We start from the raw sequence: 16,772 nt of genomic DNA on the forward strand, positions 1-16,772 counted from the left end.
ATGAATCTGGAGAAACTATCACACAGTAAATAAGCGCGTACGCGCGTACCATGTATGGAGGGTCATGTGATGTGTTCCAGGGTGGTACTAATACACTACTCTCCCTATTACGCATGATGATTTCACCCAACTAGTACGTAAATGAGTTTGCGCGCTTAGAGCAGCAGACGACACCCGTTACCTAGCAATAACCGTGCCTGTAGCCTAACGTGATAGCTATATTCCCGTCGAGCAGCATTAGGCTCTGTTCCATGGAGAATTCCGTGGTTGCACTGAACTAAACATTTCCCCACATTTCCCATTTCTACATTCACTTATCAGTTATAGCGTGTAGTAATAACGTTAGGCCATATGAGACAAAGCTTGCCCCTAGAGCTGTATTAATAAGTAAGATTATGTAGAAAGCCTGCCTTCATTCAAGAGCATAAGGTTGAACGTTAGCATATTAGCACTATTTCGTAGGCCCGAAGTACCAGTACCTTCTTATGCCGTTAGTTCCCATGTCCGAACCGACCAATCTTTCACGAAGTCACTAACACTGTTCTCGAACTGCTACAGAGAAATATCAGTATAGTACCACCCTGGAACACATCACATGACCCTCCATACATGGTACGCGCGCACCCAATTGACATGAATCCTCCAGATTCATTTACCTCGTTGAACCTGACAGAAACAGGGTGTACAGTAAAGAAATGTAAGCCCAATATCGATTGCATCGCAAATGTAACGTGCATAATGATTCGTCGTCAGCATTTAGGAAGGATTTTCCCACGTTTCTCAAACGAGGGAGAATCATTAATGTACATTACATAGAAATTGTTTAAATTAAATTTAAATAAATACTTTACATATAAATTGAAAATGAGACTTTTTAACATCATTATATCATAGAACTTTGTTATTAGATCCTCGTCACTTATACTTCGAGAGCTAAGCACATAAAACCGATTTCCAAATTTAGCCTATATATCTGCATGTGGAATCCAACTCGGTGATGCTTCATTTGTAGAGTTTGCTTATTGTGTTGCCTAATTTGATTACTTTCCTCTTTCCCTTTCCTCAATGATTATGTTCGCAATTAAGTCAACGAAAGAAAGCTCGTCTTCGATGATCGAGTGAACACTGTCGGTCTGTTCGGTTTCGTGTCGGACCAAAAGTTCGGACTCTCCTCACTAAAAAAAAACGGAATCAGATCATGTTAGGTTTTTTGAAATTATTTGGTAAACTGGCTAACCAACTGTATCAAAAAAAGTATGTACTGAATAACTAGATCTTTAAGTTAAACATCGTAACAAAAACTTTTGACTTTGAGTAAGAAGCGTTGCCAAATGTTGTACGATATTGGCCCCTATGTAACGATAAAAGAGAACAAAGGAGCTTTACACTTTCTATGTGGTTATTAATCAGCCGGAATTAACTTACACCGGTTAAAAAGGGATATTTTTGAGAAAAAAACCCTCCGTAGTTTGCGACCCATCGAAACTTGTCTCGCGATCCACATGCAATGAGCTACAGAGCCATTTATATGGACTCGTTTATCAGATATGTGCATATCGCCCTCTTCACACGCAAATACACATCAACCTGAGTAATCAGTTTTGCCCGTTTGACTGCAAGTGTTATTGCAAATAACTTATCAGTAACCATGGACAAAAAAAACAATACAACAATTATTGATATATATTACAGAAATATACTTTATAGAGTTTTATGAAAGTAGAGGTTATGAAAATAAATAACGGAAATGTATTTTATAACAAATGATATATATGGTAATAATATAACGTTTGATAATAATATATGCAATGATAGGCATATATAGATATACGAAAACTCATATTTAAAATGCATTGTACTCAAGTCACGGACATTATATGGTGGACTTTGAAATATTTCTTCTGGCTAAGTATTTACGTCGGATTCAGCACTAGTTCATTTTCCTGTTCATGCACCATACCGACGCATTATAAATAGGAAGTAAAGGCATGTAAATATATATATATATATATATATATATATATATATATATATATATATATATATATATATATATATATATATATGTGTGTGTGTGTGTATATATATATATATATATATATATATATATATATATATATATATTTATATATGTGTATATATTTATATAAATATTTATATACATACATACGTCTAAAAATTTGTCACTATATACTGTGACATAATGAAGTCGATTCAATCCTCAATAGGATCGTGATGAGGGCGGTTGGGTGGTGGGGGGAAGGGGTAGGGTACAGGATTCGTGGGAAAATAATGAAAAACAAAACAGTTAGGCCTACCTGAAATTTCTTCGACAAAATAGATCCTCAATGCAGTATGCACCATAAATTATAGTACTGGAATATTTTTGTTTGTGTTTTTAATTAGGGGCAATTTTTAACTACAAACGCTATATGCCTAACATTTGTATTGCATGTAATTATCGCATATCACCGAAAAAATATTAAAAGTCATTTCAATAAACTACTTTATAGAGCCGCGTTTTCTTTCTTAGGGAAAAAAGGACGATTGCTAATTTATGCAAAGTAACTTCGATTGCAATTTCGAAGAAAACATCTGTTTTTTGTATATATTAAAGGCTAGGCCCGTGCTATACAACAACCAATATCTCTTTATTATGTCAATATGTTAGAATTATGCAAAACAAGTTTGGTTTATTTTTTATCTTATAATACATTATAGAAACCATACTTCATGATTAATATCTATATTCGATGAAATAATTAATTCTGGCTAACTGTTATTCAACTACACGCTTTCCATAGGCTGCATAATTTATCATATTCCAAATACACACGTAACACTCTTTTATGCCGAAAAACAGAGTCAATTACAGATAATATTGAAATTTTGTATTTTACTATTTATTGATAAGACATTATGGCGCTGAATCCGGTTTGATACGAAACCATTATATGATGTTTACCATTTATTAACAAATGATCCCCACAATTTATCAATTTATCCATTATTTAGTCATAATTACATCTAGCCGCCCTCAAAATAATGATTACTACTAATTACCTAGATATTTGTATATGCTCTAAGTTAATACTCCTTAATTTCTGGGACTATTGGGAGTATCCCAACCTGCGGGAAATTAGTTTTGAAAACGTCTAGCACTGAGTTTTGAATCATTCTGAAATTATGACACAAAACTGACGGTTTTACTGACGGTCTTAAGTTATAGGATTTTATTTCACGCAATACCATGCTAAAACGATATAATACCTACCTGCTCGTAGTTTGATACTATAACATCGTACATTTCCACGCATGCATGTGGATTATCAAAACCCATCCAAGGATATAGTTCGTATTATTCACTACTGCAGGGTATATACGAACTTATAGAAATTGTTCCTTCCATACAAAGTAAAGGGCTCCCTAAATCCATCGGTTCCCTTTTTCAAAGGAAGTGCATGCCAGTGTTCGCATAGACCTTGATTTACCGCAGAAACCCAATGGTTTTCACCCTCCAACAATCCACCCCCCCCCCGTCCCCCACACACCATAAACCCCATCACTCATTAAGGTAGCATACGCCCATTAAAAGCCTCATTGACTTACACACTAAATCACAAAAGTAATGTGGTCTCTAAGTCTATATAAAAGTTTTCACTAGCTAAACGTTACCTTGACAAGTTGGCCTTTCATGGCACCATCAATATTCCGTATCATGACCATGTAGATTTTTTGCTATGCGAGCCGGAAGTTTTCGTCACTTGTAAACTAACCTCTTCACTCAGTGGTAAAAAAAATTCATACGCTGCTCCTGGGAGGCCTAAAGGGGTCTAAAATTGTCTCAATTGACCCAATTTTCTCACCACATGTACTTCCATTCATGTCTTCAACATGAAAGCACAAAAAAACTAGATTATGATTGATAACAGGTCAAAAAAGATGTTCCCCTGCTGCTTTTTGGCACTTTTCCTGAAACAGGAGAACAATCGAGCGGATGGATATAGACTCTAATAGGAGTATGCCACCTTATACTCGATTCCACTTCATAGCTGAATTCTTGATCACGAATTACCTACGAGATTGTTTGCCAAGTCATTTGTTTTCAACGTACTTTTAAAATGTATTAATTGATATGTAACTATTAATCTCAGAGCTGCTATAGCTGTGTTTGCAGTTTGGTTTCTCTCATCATCAATCATGCTTGATAAAGATAATAATATTGTTTGTCTTGGTACACGAATGCCATCAGCAGCTGTTATTAGTGTCCGTGTACTAATTTGTAAAATGTGAGTAAATCTGATGAAAACAAAATATATAGTTATGAAACTCATCCAGCTATTGATACAGATATGGCCTAAACATCATAGTATCGTAGTTATATCGTAGTATAGGCCTAAACATTTCGTATTCCTCTGTCTTAAAACGACAGGAGTCCTAGCCGCTGACATCCCTTATACTGAACGTAGAGTATTTCAAGGTCATCAGAAATCACAAATTAATGTGGATTTTTTTTGCTCTTCAAAATTAGTAATTTCGAGGGTATTCCCACTTATAGCATGCATGGTTGTACATATACTCAAGACCATTTGATCTGAATCAGGTCCGAGTCGAACGAGTCCGAGTCCAGTTTGTCCGAGTCCAGCTGGTATTCCGAGTCCAGCTACTTCAGGTCCTGCCTGTTCTAGTACAGCTTGTCTGACTCCAGCCAATCCGAGTGAGTGTGTTCTGCTAGTCCGAATCTAACCGAGCCCGAATCCAGCCGAGCCCGGATCCATTCGAGTTTATATTACAATGTACAGTGTGCACGAGGAAGTTGATAATAAAGGAAGTGGTCAAAGTTAACCTGGCCTACAAATCCTCTTCATACTCTGATATATATATATGTATTGATATATTCTACAAAAATTGTAGTTTAGGTTTGTATAATAATTGTTTACAAAGTTCACTATACCCTGTTTTAGTTCATGTTCTTCGTCACTCCGTTAAAGGTTGGCCGACCTTCTCTGTTTTATTTATTTTATTCTATTTGTATTTATGTCTTATGGCAGACATTGGGTCTCATCTTTGTTTAACTACATAAGAGCCAGCACGAACATCATATAATTTATTGTACGTAATAAGTCAAGTTTTAACAGAAATATGATTAGCCCAAACAATTAACATCAAGATTATAGTGTAGGTTACAATTTTGCATATGACATTTTCTTTGGGTTTTGAGTTCGCGAAGTACGTTTGAGATGGATTGTTTCGGACGTTGTTTTTCTAACGTGCTACACGGGAAAGAAACTTTACACAGACAAATGACTTTTACTATTGTCTTCACATTAACAAGCTGCCAAGAATTCTGATTCGGTGGGGGGGGGGGTGGATAAGGGCAACACCATTTCAAGGAGGGGAACAATATTCGTGTCAAGTGACTGGTGAAGTTTGTATATATACATTTTGATGGCACATATGGTGACATACTATTGTGCTTGGGAAGGGGGTGGGGGTGGTCCCGGTGATCAGCAATATGTGAATTGATCTAACTCTGAAAGGTATATCTCGCTAATTAGGCGCAGCCTAATGATTCTATTACCCCATATTGATATCTCGAGATTGTGGGTATCCAATATGCGTGAACAGAGCTTGTTGAAGTAACACAGTGTTCATTTAACCGTAATGAACGTTTGTCAGTTTTTGTATATATTTATTTCAGCATTATGCCAATGATCTCACCCAACAATTTAGAAACAATTTCAGGTAGAATGAGTCATAATATCCTACCAGTATCTCTAGACTTGTGTGTCACATGACCAATATGAACTACTGTTCGATATGCCGTACGTGATCTGCGACCTTTCTGTGATGTTTTTCTTAACCAATTGACGAAATCTCTCTTGTTTATGCATGTAGTATTACGTTTATGAATTAGTGACGGACCATGTATGGTAACCCTAATTAAATGCAATAATTTAACCAATGTATGTGCATTGCTGGGGTTATCATACGTCATGGTTAATCGATTAATACGATCAACGAGGGCAAAGGTTACTAAAATGTGCTACTTGTGAACTAAGTATGCATGTTGTCGTTGGTTTGTACAAAGATAAACTAATATCGTATTTAATTCCGTACACCATATTGTGCTGGGGATTCCTTCTTCGTATAACACAGCCAAAGTGGGTGGCAAAGAAGGCGTTGGTAGTGCGGGGGTGGGGGAGATCGAACAAAGTCAACATTTGGTGCACTAAAATACTGTTACTAATGAATGATCCCATTTTCGTGTAGAGGGTGCAGAGTTACTCATAAAGTGAAACGAAAAACCAACCTTACTGGAACCTAAATTCCTTAGAAGAACATGTTGCTTAAATCTGTGTCACTAATATATATATTACAACACAGGGGTTTCTAAAGGCTTATCATCACTTCAGATATTGATTGCATCAAATCCGCCAAACAATGGGTAAAAGTTTGTCATATACCTAATAAAGTGTAGTTGCTATATTTCATTACATTGGAGTCACTGTTATTCCCTTTAGGCATACACAAATGGCAACATTAGCCCAATCGTTATTGACTATACACTTGATAAACCTATACGTGTCAGTCTTGGATATACACATGCTGCCAAGTATGTTTTTTTATTTGTTTTATATTATATTTATTCGGATAGGGTTTTCAAGTCTGACGCACGAAATTTTGATTAGGCAGGTTCTCACACATATTGTTCAAATTATCTGTTAAATCGATTAAGTTATCAGGGCAAAAGTTAATCAGGTCTAATATTATAATTATGGTCATGTAGGGTTCAAATTAAATCATTCTGTTTTGTCAATATCATCTTGTGCTGGGGAATCCCTTTTATTGTTTCTATGACTGAGATATAAAATTAAAGAAATCCCATTAACACTCTGTAAGTATAGGCCTATGTTATGCATTGAGTCGATCGTTACACTGTAATTATTGCAATGAGCTGTAAAGTAAGTCCCTTAAATTGGTAAACATCAAAAAGACATCGGATAATTTAGACAATGATGATTTAACTTATTTAGATACTATTTTCTCACTTTTTGCTCTCTCTCTAATTTAAAACACCTCCCTTTTGTTTCGACACTATATACTGGATACAAAAAATCCCTTCACATTATAATTTCTTTAAATTTATCCAATTTGGTTTCAAATATGAAGAAATAAAATAATAACAAATTTACATTTTACATGTGATTATCACTAATGTGAACCAAAAAAAAAAGGATCTTTGCTATAATTTTGTTTTAGAATTGAATGAAATTATCCATTACTTGCACAATAAAATTCTTTTGATGTAAACAGCCAAAATGGTGTTGTAGTATCATCAGTTTCCATCTTATTTTGAGTGTGGTATATGTTCATGCCTGTTTAGGTTTGGCAGAATTGTCTCAAAAACCGTCAACAAACGAAACCTTGTTGATTCAAAAGTTACCGTAAAACCAACAGAATGTGTTTATCTCTCTCAACTTATACACAACATTATTCATTCACTACATTAATTTTACAAAACATGTCAAGTAATTCCCCGAGAAAGTCCGTAAATGTGCATGCCGAAACAAATTTCGACAACTATGTATAGCCAATGACTACAACACTTTTCTTGCCGATTTCCTTGCCGATGTAATTTGAGTTGAGGTTATGGAGTATTTTACAAATAGAGGTCATGTTTTCGTGTAATGAAGTATATGTTTTACTTGAAAAGAAACGGTCATGTATTCGGTTGTAAATGTAATGAATTGTGTAAAATGTTTGGAATGCAGCGTCTAATTATATAGCTTTGTCGAGGTAGCTACGATATGTTACCGTATACGCGTATACAGTAAATGGATGATATAATAATAATGATAATGGGCAGTTATTTTTTTTACGACGCTTAAGTGACCACCAATGTGGGAGAAACCCGCAGGGGCTTATGGATTACAACTTACACGTCGGGTGGCTTCCAATCCAACATTTTAACTCAAATGTGGATTTTATTTTTCAATTTAGAAAGTCATTACAGATGGGAGATTCATAGACTGTCCTTGGATGAAAAACCCACCTTACTATGATCCGACCGCGTATCGAACCCGGAACCTCCCGATTGCTAAGCCTCATTGTTTGAAATGCCACCGCCTTTATCCTCTCGGCCACAGCACCGGTCTATGTAACTCCAGACAGTGGCGTTTAGAACGGTGGCCCGGTACCGTGGACAATTATTACGTCACTTGTCCCATTTGTGACGTCTTTATTTATTTATCAGTTGAAATTGAGGTAGAAAACATTATTCTTTATCCCTTAGTTTCCTCCCAGGTCTCTGGGCTAAATCTTCTGGACCCTTACCCCCCTCTCCCTCTTCTTGTCATGCTTGACTATAGATTACCATATCACGACACCAAATATGAAGAATAGGAAGAAAATCAGTTGACTTCCTAACAATTTATTACATTATATGATGTTACATGTTATTTCTTTGAAGACAAAACAAACAAACGATAATTTTACATTGTATTAAACAAAGTAACTAATGTAAACGTATCCGTCACCGGTATATACATAAGAGGTAGACTTCATATACAAACGAGAATGATGTCCATCATAACTTCAAGTATAGGACAAAATAACCGGTATATTCTTCTTGCTGATGCTGCTAGCCAATACTTATATACATAAGTACAAGTATAACATAATATTCTGATGAAGTGATCTACCAAGCTTAAAACAGAAGAATGGTTTTACAAATGTAATTGTTTCACATGGAATACACTTGAGTTATATAGTAAATTCGTCGTTAGTGTTGTTACATTTTGTCGTCACTGATGTTACAAATTTAAAGAAAGGCTTATGTTTTTTTTTTACCAAACTTCAACAACTTTAAATACCAATGCATATACTTCGTCAAGTTGTAAAACTTATTACAGAACTTGTTAAACGTTATCTTTTGTCATGAAGATTAGAATGATCATTCAGAATAAAGCATTGGCAATGAAAACTAAGATCAACAATTAGTTCCTCTGTACTTAGTTTGATACTCTCAGTTTCAGCTTCTTCGAGCGCGGTGCATCTGAACTCTAGTGAATTACCAAATATACTGATGTTCAACTTTTGGTGAAAAGACTTGAGTCATTTATTTCCTACTTAGAAAACATGTTTGAAAAAAATATTTTCATCATTACTTTTATGAAAATAATGTGAATTGAAACATAGATTTTCAGTTACAGTGTTGAAACCCAAACAGCAATATTAGCAAAAACAACCACAACAATAACAACAACAAAAATGTAAAAACAAAAACCAGCAATGTTCACTATCTGCATCAATGGTTAACTTTAATATTTCAACGTTAATTCTCTCATTTGCAAGTATACAGTGACATATAGTCGAATATCCAGCATTTCTGCATAAATATATCCCAATGCTATTGAGAGCCCAATTAATTTCTAAAAGTAAGATTTCCATAGCTTTTGTATAATAACGAACAAGCATGGATGTTTTCATCAGATAAAATTAACCTGAAGATGAAGTTATAATTTAATTAAGTATAATAAAAAGTGAATGTGAAATAATTTGTGCGGTAGAGACGTTTCTAGTTCATAATGATAGGACCACAAGACGAAGATAAGACTACGATGTTCCTTCCTCTCAAGATACAGTTCTGGATTTTCCAAATGTAGGCTATATTGTTATTTTCCCATTCTTTGTGAAACTTGACTAACTACAAGTTTCCACATCTAGCTATAAGTCAACGCAGCCTGCTTTCATTGTATCAACGCGATCTGCCTTTTGTTTTAGGGTATTGCGTCAACTAGACATGACCCAGCAGGTAACCTTTATATACATATGATTGTAGTAAATTGTGATGCTTTTGGCTTTCCATTTAGTTAAACGTCAGCGGTGTTCCTCCAAACATTGTGCTTGAAAGGCAAAATTGTCTAGTTTGGTAATTTTCAAGATATGCTCATTATATGGAGATTTGACAGCTCCATGAAATCAGTAGACCTAATTTAAGAAACGTTTTGCCAGTTTCTGAGAGACTAATGACCTTTCAATAAATTATTTAACGCTAACATATGCAATGGAAATGTGTTGTTACTTTAGAACGTCCATTTAAAAGTCCTGCATACCTCCATATACACTGTAGAAGCTAAAGTCGCCGTTAAGGGTGACACCGGAATTGACAAATACATTTATAACTTTAAACTATACACAAAGTAAGATTCAGATCTTGGTAGACGTTGTCAGGATTTGTCGGACTTTACTGGGTGTCATGAGGAGTTTAGGTTCTCCGAAACTAGACATGCATACATTTCTTTTAGCTTTTTGATGGCTTTTAGTTACAGACCATCAAAGCTATATAACCTCGCTTTAATTGCTTTGATTTGTACCGACAACCTTGCAAGAACTGTATCATAAACTCAGTTAAACAAATAAAAACAAGTTTGTTAATGGATGTTAACTTTTTGAGGTCCGTTATTAAGGAGCATCTCCCAAGTCAATCACAGAAACACAGCGATAAGACCGCTGTCTACTTCAAGGCGGCCACTTAATCTAGCATCTACATCGCACGATGAACAACATGCGCAAGCTCTCGGGCATGATTCTCTTTCCTTCTCCAGGTTGCACGTGAAAAGCTATTGAAAATACACTGCGCAAGAAGCTTGTACTAACAATGCTATCTTAACCTCACTATCACAAGAAGCGGACAATGTCCTAGCTACCATATCCTACCGTTGATTTGGATAATATAGCTTACACATTGATCTCATTTGTGGTTGATGTTAGCTCCTGTGCATTTTGTTTTCCCTCATTCTTCCTATATATCTTGAAAATAGTGTTTCCTGAGTCTCCTACCCGAATCGACAAACGCATATTTCGTGTAATTGGCGTATCCTCACTTTCGTACGCACTATCCTCTGTTTCTCCTACAGCCGTGCCATCAATCTTCGTCTTTCTGCTTTTCGTTTCGTCTTCATCTTCCGAGGTACTGTCGTTATGTTTAACATGCCTGTAATTTTTCTTCGACTTACTCGTCGGTGTGCCCGCGTTGCTACGATGACTGCGCAAACTCCCAGATTTACTATCATTGATTACTTCAGCCTCGGTTTCTTCCTGTAATTTCTTTCTACGTGTAGTTTCTTTGTGAGATTTTGCTTTATGATTAGAGTTTTCACTTTCAACCGACTTGCCATGTGTCCGTTTCCTTACGGAATCACTGTGGGCAGTTTCACTGATAACTTCAGCCTGCGTGACGTCGATACCCTCATCATATGCATATTCATCATCATCTAATTGACTGCATTGATCATTCTGGTCATCATCTTGGGACAGTTGCTGAAGCTTTGCCTTCTTCCGTTTCTTGCGAGATTTGTTGACTGCGTATGCGCATCCAACGCATGCCGAAACTCCTATCACTAATCCCATTATAGGTCTACTAGTGAGAGAGATATCAGCAAATCTGTAAGACAAAACAAAATGGCATTAGTCATTGTGTGGCTAGCCATTTATGGCGATATTTGGAATTATAGTCACTTTCATTACAATATAGTAGTAGAAGCTTGCTGCGGGCCCGGGAATGGGGACATATGGAACGCCTCCTCACCCCATTTCTTGGGGGGGGGGGGACTCAGACTTAGTGCTCTAGCCATTTATAAATTAGAAGTGCTCCTTTAATCTGCAAAAGTGTCATTTCCATTGAATAAAATTAATACACTAAAATTCAGTTTTGTATAGAATGCATATTATCCATCTTGTTGGAAAATATTTTCACTTGGTATTTTTGCCACCTCAGAATCAAGTAGCATGTCCCACTGCCTCTCGAAGTTTGTGCCTCAACCAAATTAGACTCTCTCTTGCCACCTCTCAGTAGTAGCATTAGTTGCGAAAGATATATCTGGCTTTGACTCAAGATAATGTACCAAGATATATATATAACGATAGCAGTATCAAATATTGATTTGCTTTGTTTTATTCCAATAACGATAGCGATGTTGCAAACTCAAGAAAAACTAAGGGAGAGTTGTAGACCATTTATTTCTGTATTTACGACGACGGAAGTATATGTATATACTATAATGTGGTAAACTAGACTGCCAAATCACCTTAATTGGTTGATGAGAATGCGAATTTTTATGTTTTGATTCTTCAACTAAACCCATAAATAGCAGTCATACTGGAGGTTAACCTCGACTGATTTCAGTGGGTTATAGTGGTCATATCAAATTCTTTATGTTTGTGCATTATTTGTCCTCCGCTTCAGTTACCCTTTAAGTAATCAACTTTTAATCTGATAATTATTATAGCAACAGGCGTCACCAGATAGTTGCCCCTTTTAACCCACTTATCTTTAATTATCAGTTAACCAGTTAATTAAATACACAATGCTTTTCAGTTCGTGCCATCCCCTAGTGTCTTCCGTACTATCTTATATCAACAGAGAACTCAAGATACAAGAAGGAACAACCTTTTGGTACAAAGTTCAATTTCCTAATAAGTTATAGAAAGATTTCAACTTTCAATAATTAAACCGTTCCTGCTCCAGTGACCTCTCAGGAAAACAAAGTGACCCTTCAGTTAGTGATATATATACGTATACCCACGTTCGCCCATGGGCGTCTGCAATAATGGGGGCGGTGGCTTGGGGGTGGGGGCTTTAATTGGAAAGGAGTGTTAGCTAAGTGGTTAACGCCGGTGCCTTTCAATCATAAGTCCCGAGTTCGAGTCACTCCAAGATTAATGTATGTCGTCCAGTTACAGAGTTGTTGACAATTGACAATTCATAATCATGGACATTAAATATGGATCTAAGAGACTGACTTCGGTCAACATATAAAAAGAATCTAAAATATATACAATACATACATAACTCTGGAAATCATAAAACTGTAATAAAAAAAAGAACCAAAAAATGTACCCTCTCTTCGAAAAATTGCGTTAACCGGATCACTTGTGGCGTTTAACAGATGTACCGATGGAAAGGTTATGATTCTTTTGGCTGTAAACCGGTTAACTTAATTTATGTATTAAATGTATTATCCGTATGCGAGTTTCTATTTCACTGAGCAAACCTGACCTAACTGGTTGAGAACAATTTTTAGAAACTTTGAACAATCAGTCAAGCTTCATGATAAGCATAATTGTTTTGTAACTAGTATTGGCAATACATTTCTGTTGTGACACTGAACACGTGAAGGATGTAAACATCACATTAACAATTAAAGCTGGGTAGCATGTATATCTAATTGGGCTGTTTAGGTTCCACTAACATACCTGTTCCATTGTGGATCATTTCCAGGAATGAAGTTGGAATATTTACATCCATTTACTTTAAAGGAGTAATTTTATCTACATTAATCATGCTTTAGTATTAGGAAAATCCAAATCGGAGAGAAAAACACCATCTATGATCCAATTATCTAATTTGACCTCAACACAGCGTAAAATGCTGCGTTATTTGGTTTGTAACCTATTTACTTCATGGAAAAAAACCTGAATATAGAAACGTATACGGTATAGTAATTATAGACTTGTCAATATTAGGAATTATATATAGGCCTTAACTAAATCAAAAGATATGCTAACTGACAAAGTCCAAAAATGTTATATGATATTGATGTTTCTCTATTATTCGGACAATATTGATGATGATGTCTAAATATTCGAGTTTATATAGACCTAGGGCAAGAAGCAATGCTTTTTTTTAAATGATCTACGACTTTTCTTCGTAGATAAGTACATTGCACAATCATTTGTGATGCCATACATGGCAAACACATCAAAATTCCTTAAGGGTGTGTATTATTATTTTTTTTTACTGACATCCTCCATGAATTCAACGTGTATAGTTGTGACAAAAATAGTATAAAATAACATTCCGTGAAACAATCGAATCATTTTAAATTTATAGAACAACAAAATCAGTTGTTGGTGTATGTAGTACTTGTATGACATCACATATCATTGCGCAATGCACGCATCCAAATAATGCGAATGCGAATATCATATTTAAATCATAACATCGGAACAAGTTATGAAAGTGGGAACTTGGATTTTGTCACAGGCTCTGTATAACATATCTTTCTTGTTGTTGTAAATCTCTGTCTTGGTCTTTATACCCCAATTGCATTATCTAACACCCCCCCCACCACCACCAGAATATGCCCCGCTCTCCGTCCCAAGCACATCTCTCCGTCTCCTTTCCACCCCTTTATTCCGATGGAGAAACAGAAACAGGAGGGAATAGAAAGAATGACAAAGTAACTGACAGAGCAAACCATATCTAGCTATCGGTTTACAAATAATACCATTCCATTGATTTTGATTTAAAGTCAACTTGGATCATTACAAATCGATCTCCGTGAGGTGAAATAATTCAGCATCTCAGGGTTATAACTTCATTTTAACTGTGAGTGGAGTCACACATCCGTCTAGCAAGATGAATTTTAAGTCTAGTCAATTGCTTATAGCGTTGTATATTATTAACTATATGGACAAAATACCCCAAACGTATATGTTTATTGTGTCAGTTTGTCGAGTGATTTGTATCTTGAAAAGCAGTTAACTCGATTTTATAACATAGCATATAGTTTAGTTTTTATTAGAAATTGACTCACTTTGGACATATATACTGGCTCATCCATATTCATACATTAAATTCGTGTACAAATGAAAACCTGTACATTGATTTCCTTTATTTAAGTTTTTCCACGTTTCTGCTTAAAACGTTCTATTAAAACCAAACTTAAGAAGTATACAGCAATTCGATCGATATAAGACGTTGTCCCAATTGCTTGAAGAGCTACCGATGTTCGAAAGGTAATGCATGTTTTCCGCAAATATTTATCTGCATCACGAATATACGCATCAATTAACCAATTGGCTTTGAACATGACTGTGTATATATAACTGTGTGTAAATATCACGAAACGGAAATATATAAGACGTCAATGTTAGACATTTTGACTGAGAGCATACGCAACATGAATGAACTATCTATCCACCATATCTATTATGGCTGTTCTTTCACGTACGAAACTTACCAAAGCTGTCGTCGAAAGTGATGCTTCTTCCACAGTGTCTAATCTTCGATTCTAAATTCTGATATTGTGAATAGCTTCTATCCTTCAAGTTCTCTGTTCTTTGTATATATGTTCACAAGTTCAGTATAACATATCCGTATTAGTTTATGAACAGAAATCTTTCTTCTTTAGCTAAATTGTTCCAAATATCGTGCTGCTTTGTGAGAACACCTTACGCTGCTTTTTGATAAACAAGCTTAGTCACTAATTAATGGTTAACCTGACCTGCCTAACAATGATCAAAGTCCTCTCTATAGTGATAATAAATTCAAACAAAGGTAAAGGAACTGACTGATGCATTTTACGTAAGCAAAAACTAAGTCAACAGAAAGTGTGGGGTTTCGTAACCATGCAAGGTTGAAAAAAATAAGCTATTTTAAGATGTAAATGAATATATAAGCAACAATGCATCGGAGGGGCAATTCCCTCAAATGTAATTAAATTACACAAGTCGATTGAAATTTGAAGGGACGAGTTTGTAAACGATATATGCATGATTTCCGTCGACAGTCGATAAAAATTGAAACAAGATAATTCAGTTAATAATGAAACCAGGAAATACATTGAAATCACGGTTATGAATTATTTATGAAACACATCACTATAGTACGGCAGTGTAATTTAGTCAAATTGGCACTCGTCGAATATACGTTGCCGGTTGCTTAATTGCATGTGCTAACAATTGTTATTACTATATAATCAGTGTTTAGAATATGGCTAATTCGACCTCAATAGGGTGCGATTGAGGGACAAGGGTGAAAGAAATAAATGTGTATATTTGAGATGTACTATGATTCCTATAGATAATTGAACCCCAAGTTAACTCGATATCAACCATATTTATACTCATACATTTATCTGCAATGTATCCCCGAGCCCTATGCTAGAGGGGGCCATGGAGTGGTGGGGGTGGGGGGGGGGGTTGGTGGGCAAAAGCTATCGGACGCTGCAGCGTGTTCATATATTTTGTTCTCTCGTATCAATTTTAAAGCACAGAAATACCTGTCATATCGGAAAGGGATTCAATTTCTCTGGAATGCATTTTGTAACGCCGAAAGCTGTAGAATCCAAATATCAGTAAGACAGGATTATTTAAGTGTGAAATCTTGGAAACTGTATCATGAATCATCTTTGTTTTATACCAACTTAATTTGACGGATTGAAACCCATTCTCTATACGCCTCTCATACAGTGTGTAAGATAAAATACTATTCTTTTGACCAGCTTACCACGTAATTAGCATATTCTTTCATTCAAAGAGTATATGACCGTCGTTAGCAGTTTCATTTCAACTTTTTTTCGTCTCGATATTCAGATAGGTGTTGAAACTTGTTGCATATGCCAACGTAATGTTTCCCTATTCTGGATAATGTAGAGGTAACTTGAGACTTGAGATAACTGGATTGGCCACACGGGCATTTGGGCGAAGCACGGTGGGCCGGTGGGCCGGTGGGCTGGGGAGCCTGGTAGAAATTACAGCCCAATTTCACAGTAGTTAATAGAATACAGACGGGCTGTGTAGAAATATATTTTTACTGTTAGTTCGTAATAAAAGAACGTGCTATTAGCAATCCGTCCGTGCTAATGGACTTTATTTAGGGTTTTTCAATTTTTTACAAGCATGTTGTCACAAAATGCTTGAAAAACTAAATAAAATCCAGTCTAAAACATATATTTTTGTCAATTTTTGTTTACGTTTTTATC

The 16,772-nt window shown here is 35.7% G+C and overlaps 1 protein-coding gene across 2 annotated transcripts; it reads right to left on the reverse strand.

Annotated features, from left to right (window-relative positions):
* Positions 1 to 8,414: 8,414 nt before the first annotated feature.
* LOC139978780 (uncharacterized) lies at positions 8,415 to 15,322 on the reverse strand. Of its 2 annotated transcripts, none has more exons than XM_071989273.1 (2): positions 15,030 to 15,322; positions 8,415 to 11,449 (listed from the first exon to the last, which is right to left on the reverse strand). In XM_071989273.1, the coding sequence occupies exon 2, from the start codon at positions 11,413 to 11,415 to the stop codon at positions 10,744 to 10,746; it is 672 nt and encodes a 223-aa protein (XP_071845374.1). In that variant the 5' UTR covers positions 11,416 to 11,449; positions 15,030 to 15,322; the 3' UTR covers positions 8,415 to 10,743. The 2 variants fall into 2 exon arrangements, with proteins under 2 accessions (XP_071845374.1, XP_071845373.1); XM_071989272.1 differs by lacking the exon at positions 15,030 to 15,322 and adding an exon at positions 11,778 to 11,909.
* Between the last annotated feature and the right edge of the window lie 1,450 nt (positions 15,323 to 16,772).

The sequence above is a fragment of the Apostichopus japonicus genome, chromosome 13 (genome assembly GCF_037975245.1).
Source record: "Apostichopus japonicus isolate 1M-3 chromosome 13, ASM3797524v1, whole genome shotgun sequence".
Classification (NCBI taxonomy): Eukaryota; Metazoa; Echinodermata; class Holothuroidea; order Aspidochirotida; family Stichopodidae; genus Apostichopus; species Apostichopus japonicus.

Bases quoted from the DNA above. Each gene is read 5' to 3' on its own strand.
- LOC139978780 (XM_071989272.1), bottom strand. From the start codon at position 11,866: ATGCTACTACTGAGAGGTGGCAAGAGAGAGTCTAATTTGGTTGAGGCA. The intron at 11,450-11,777 runs GTGGCAAAAATA...TTTGTCTTACAG, and splicing joins ACATGCTACTTGATTCTGAG to ATTTGCTGATATCTCTCTCA.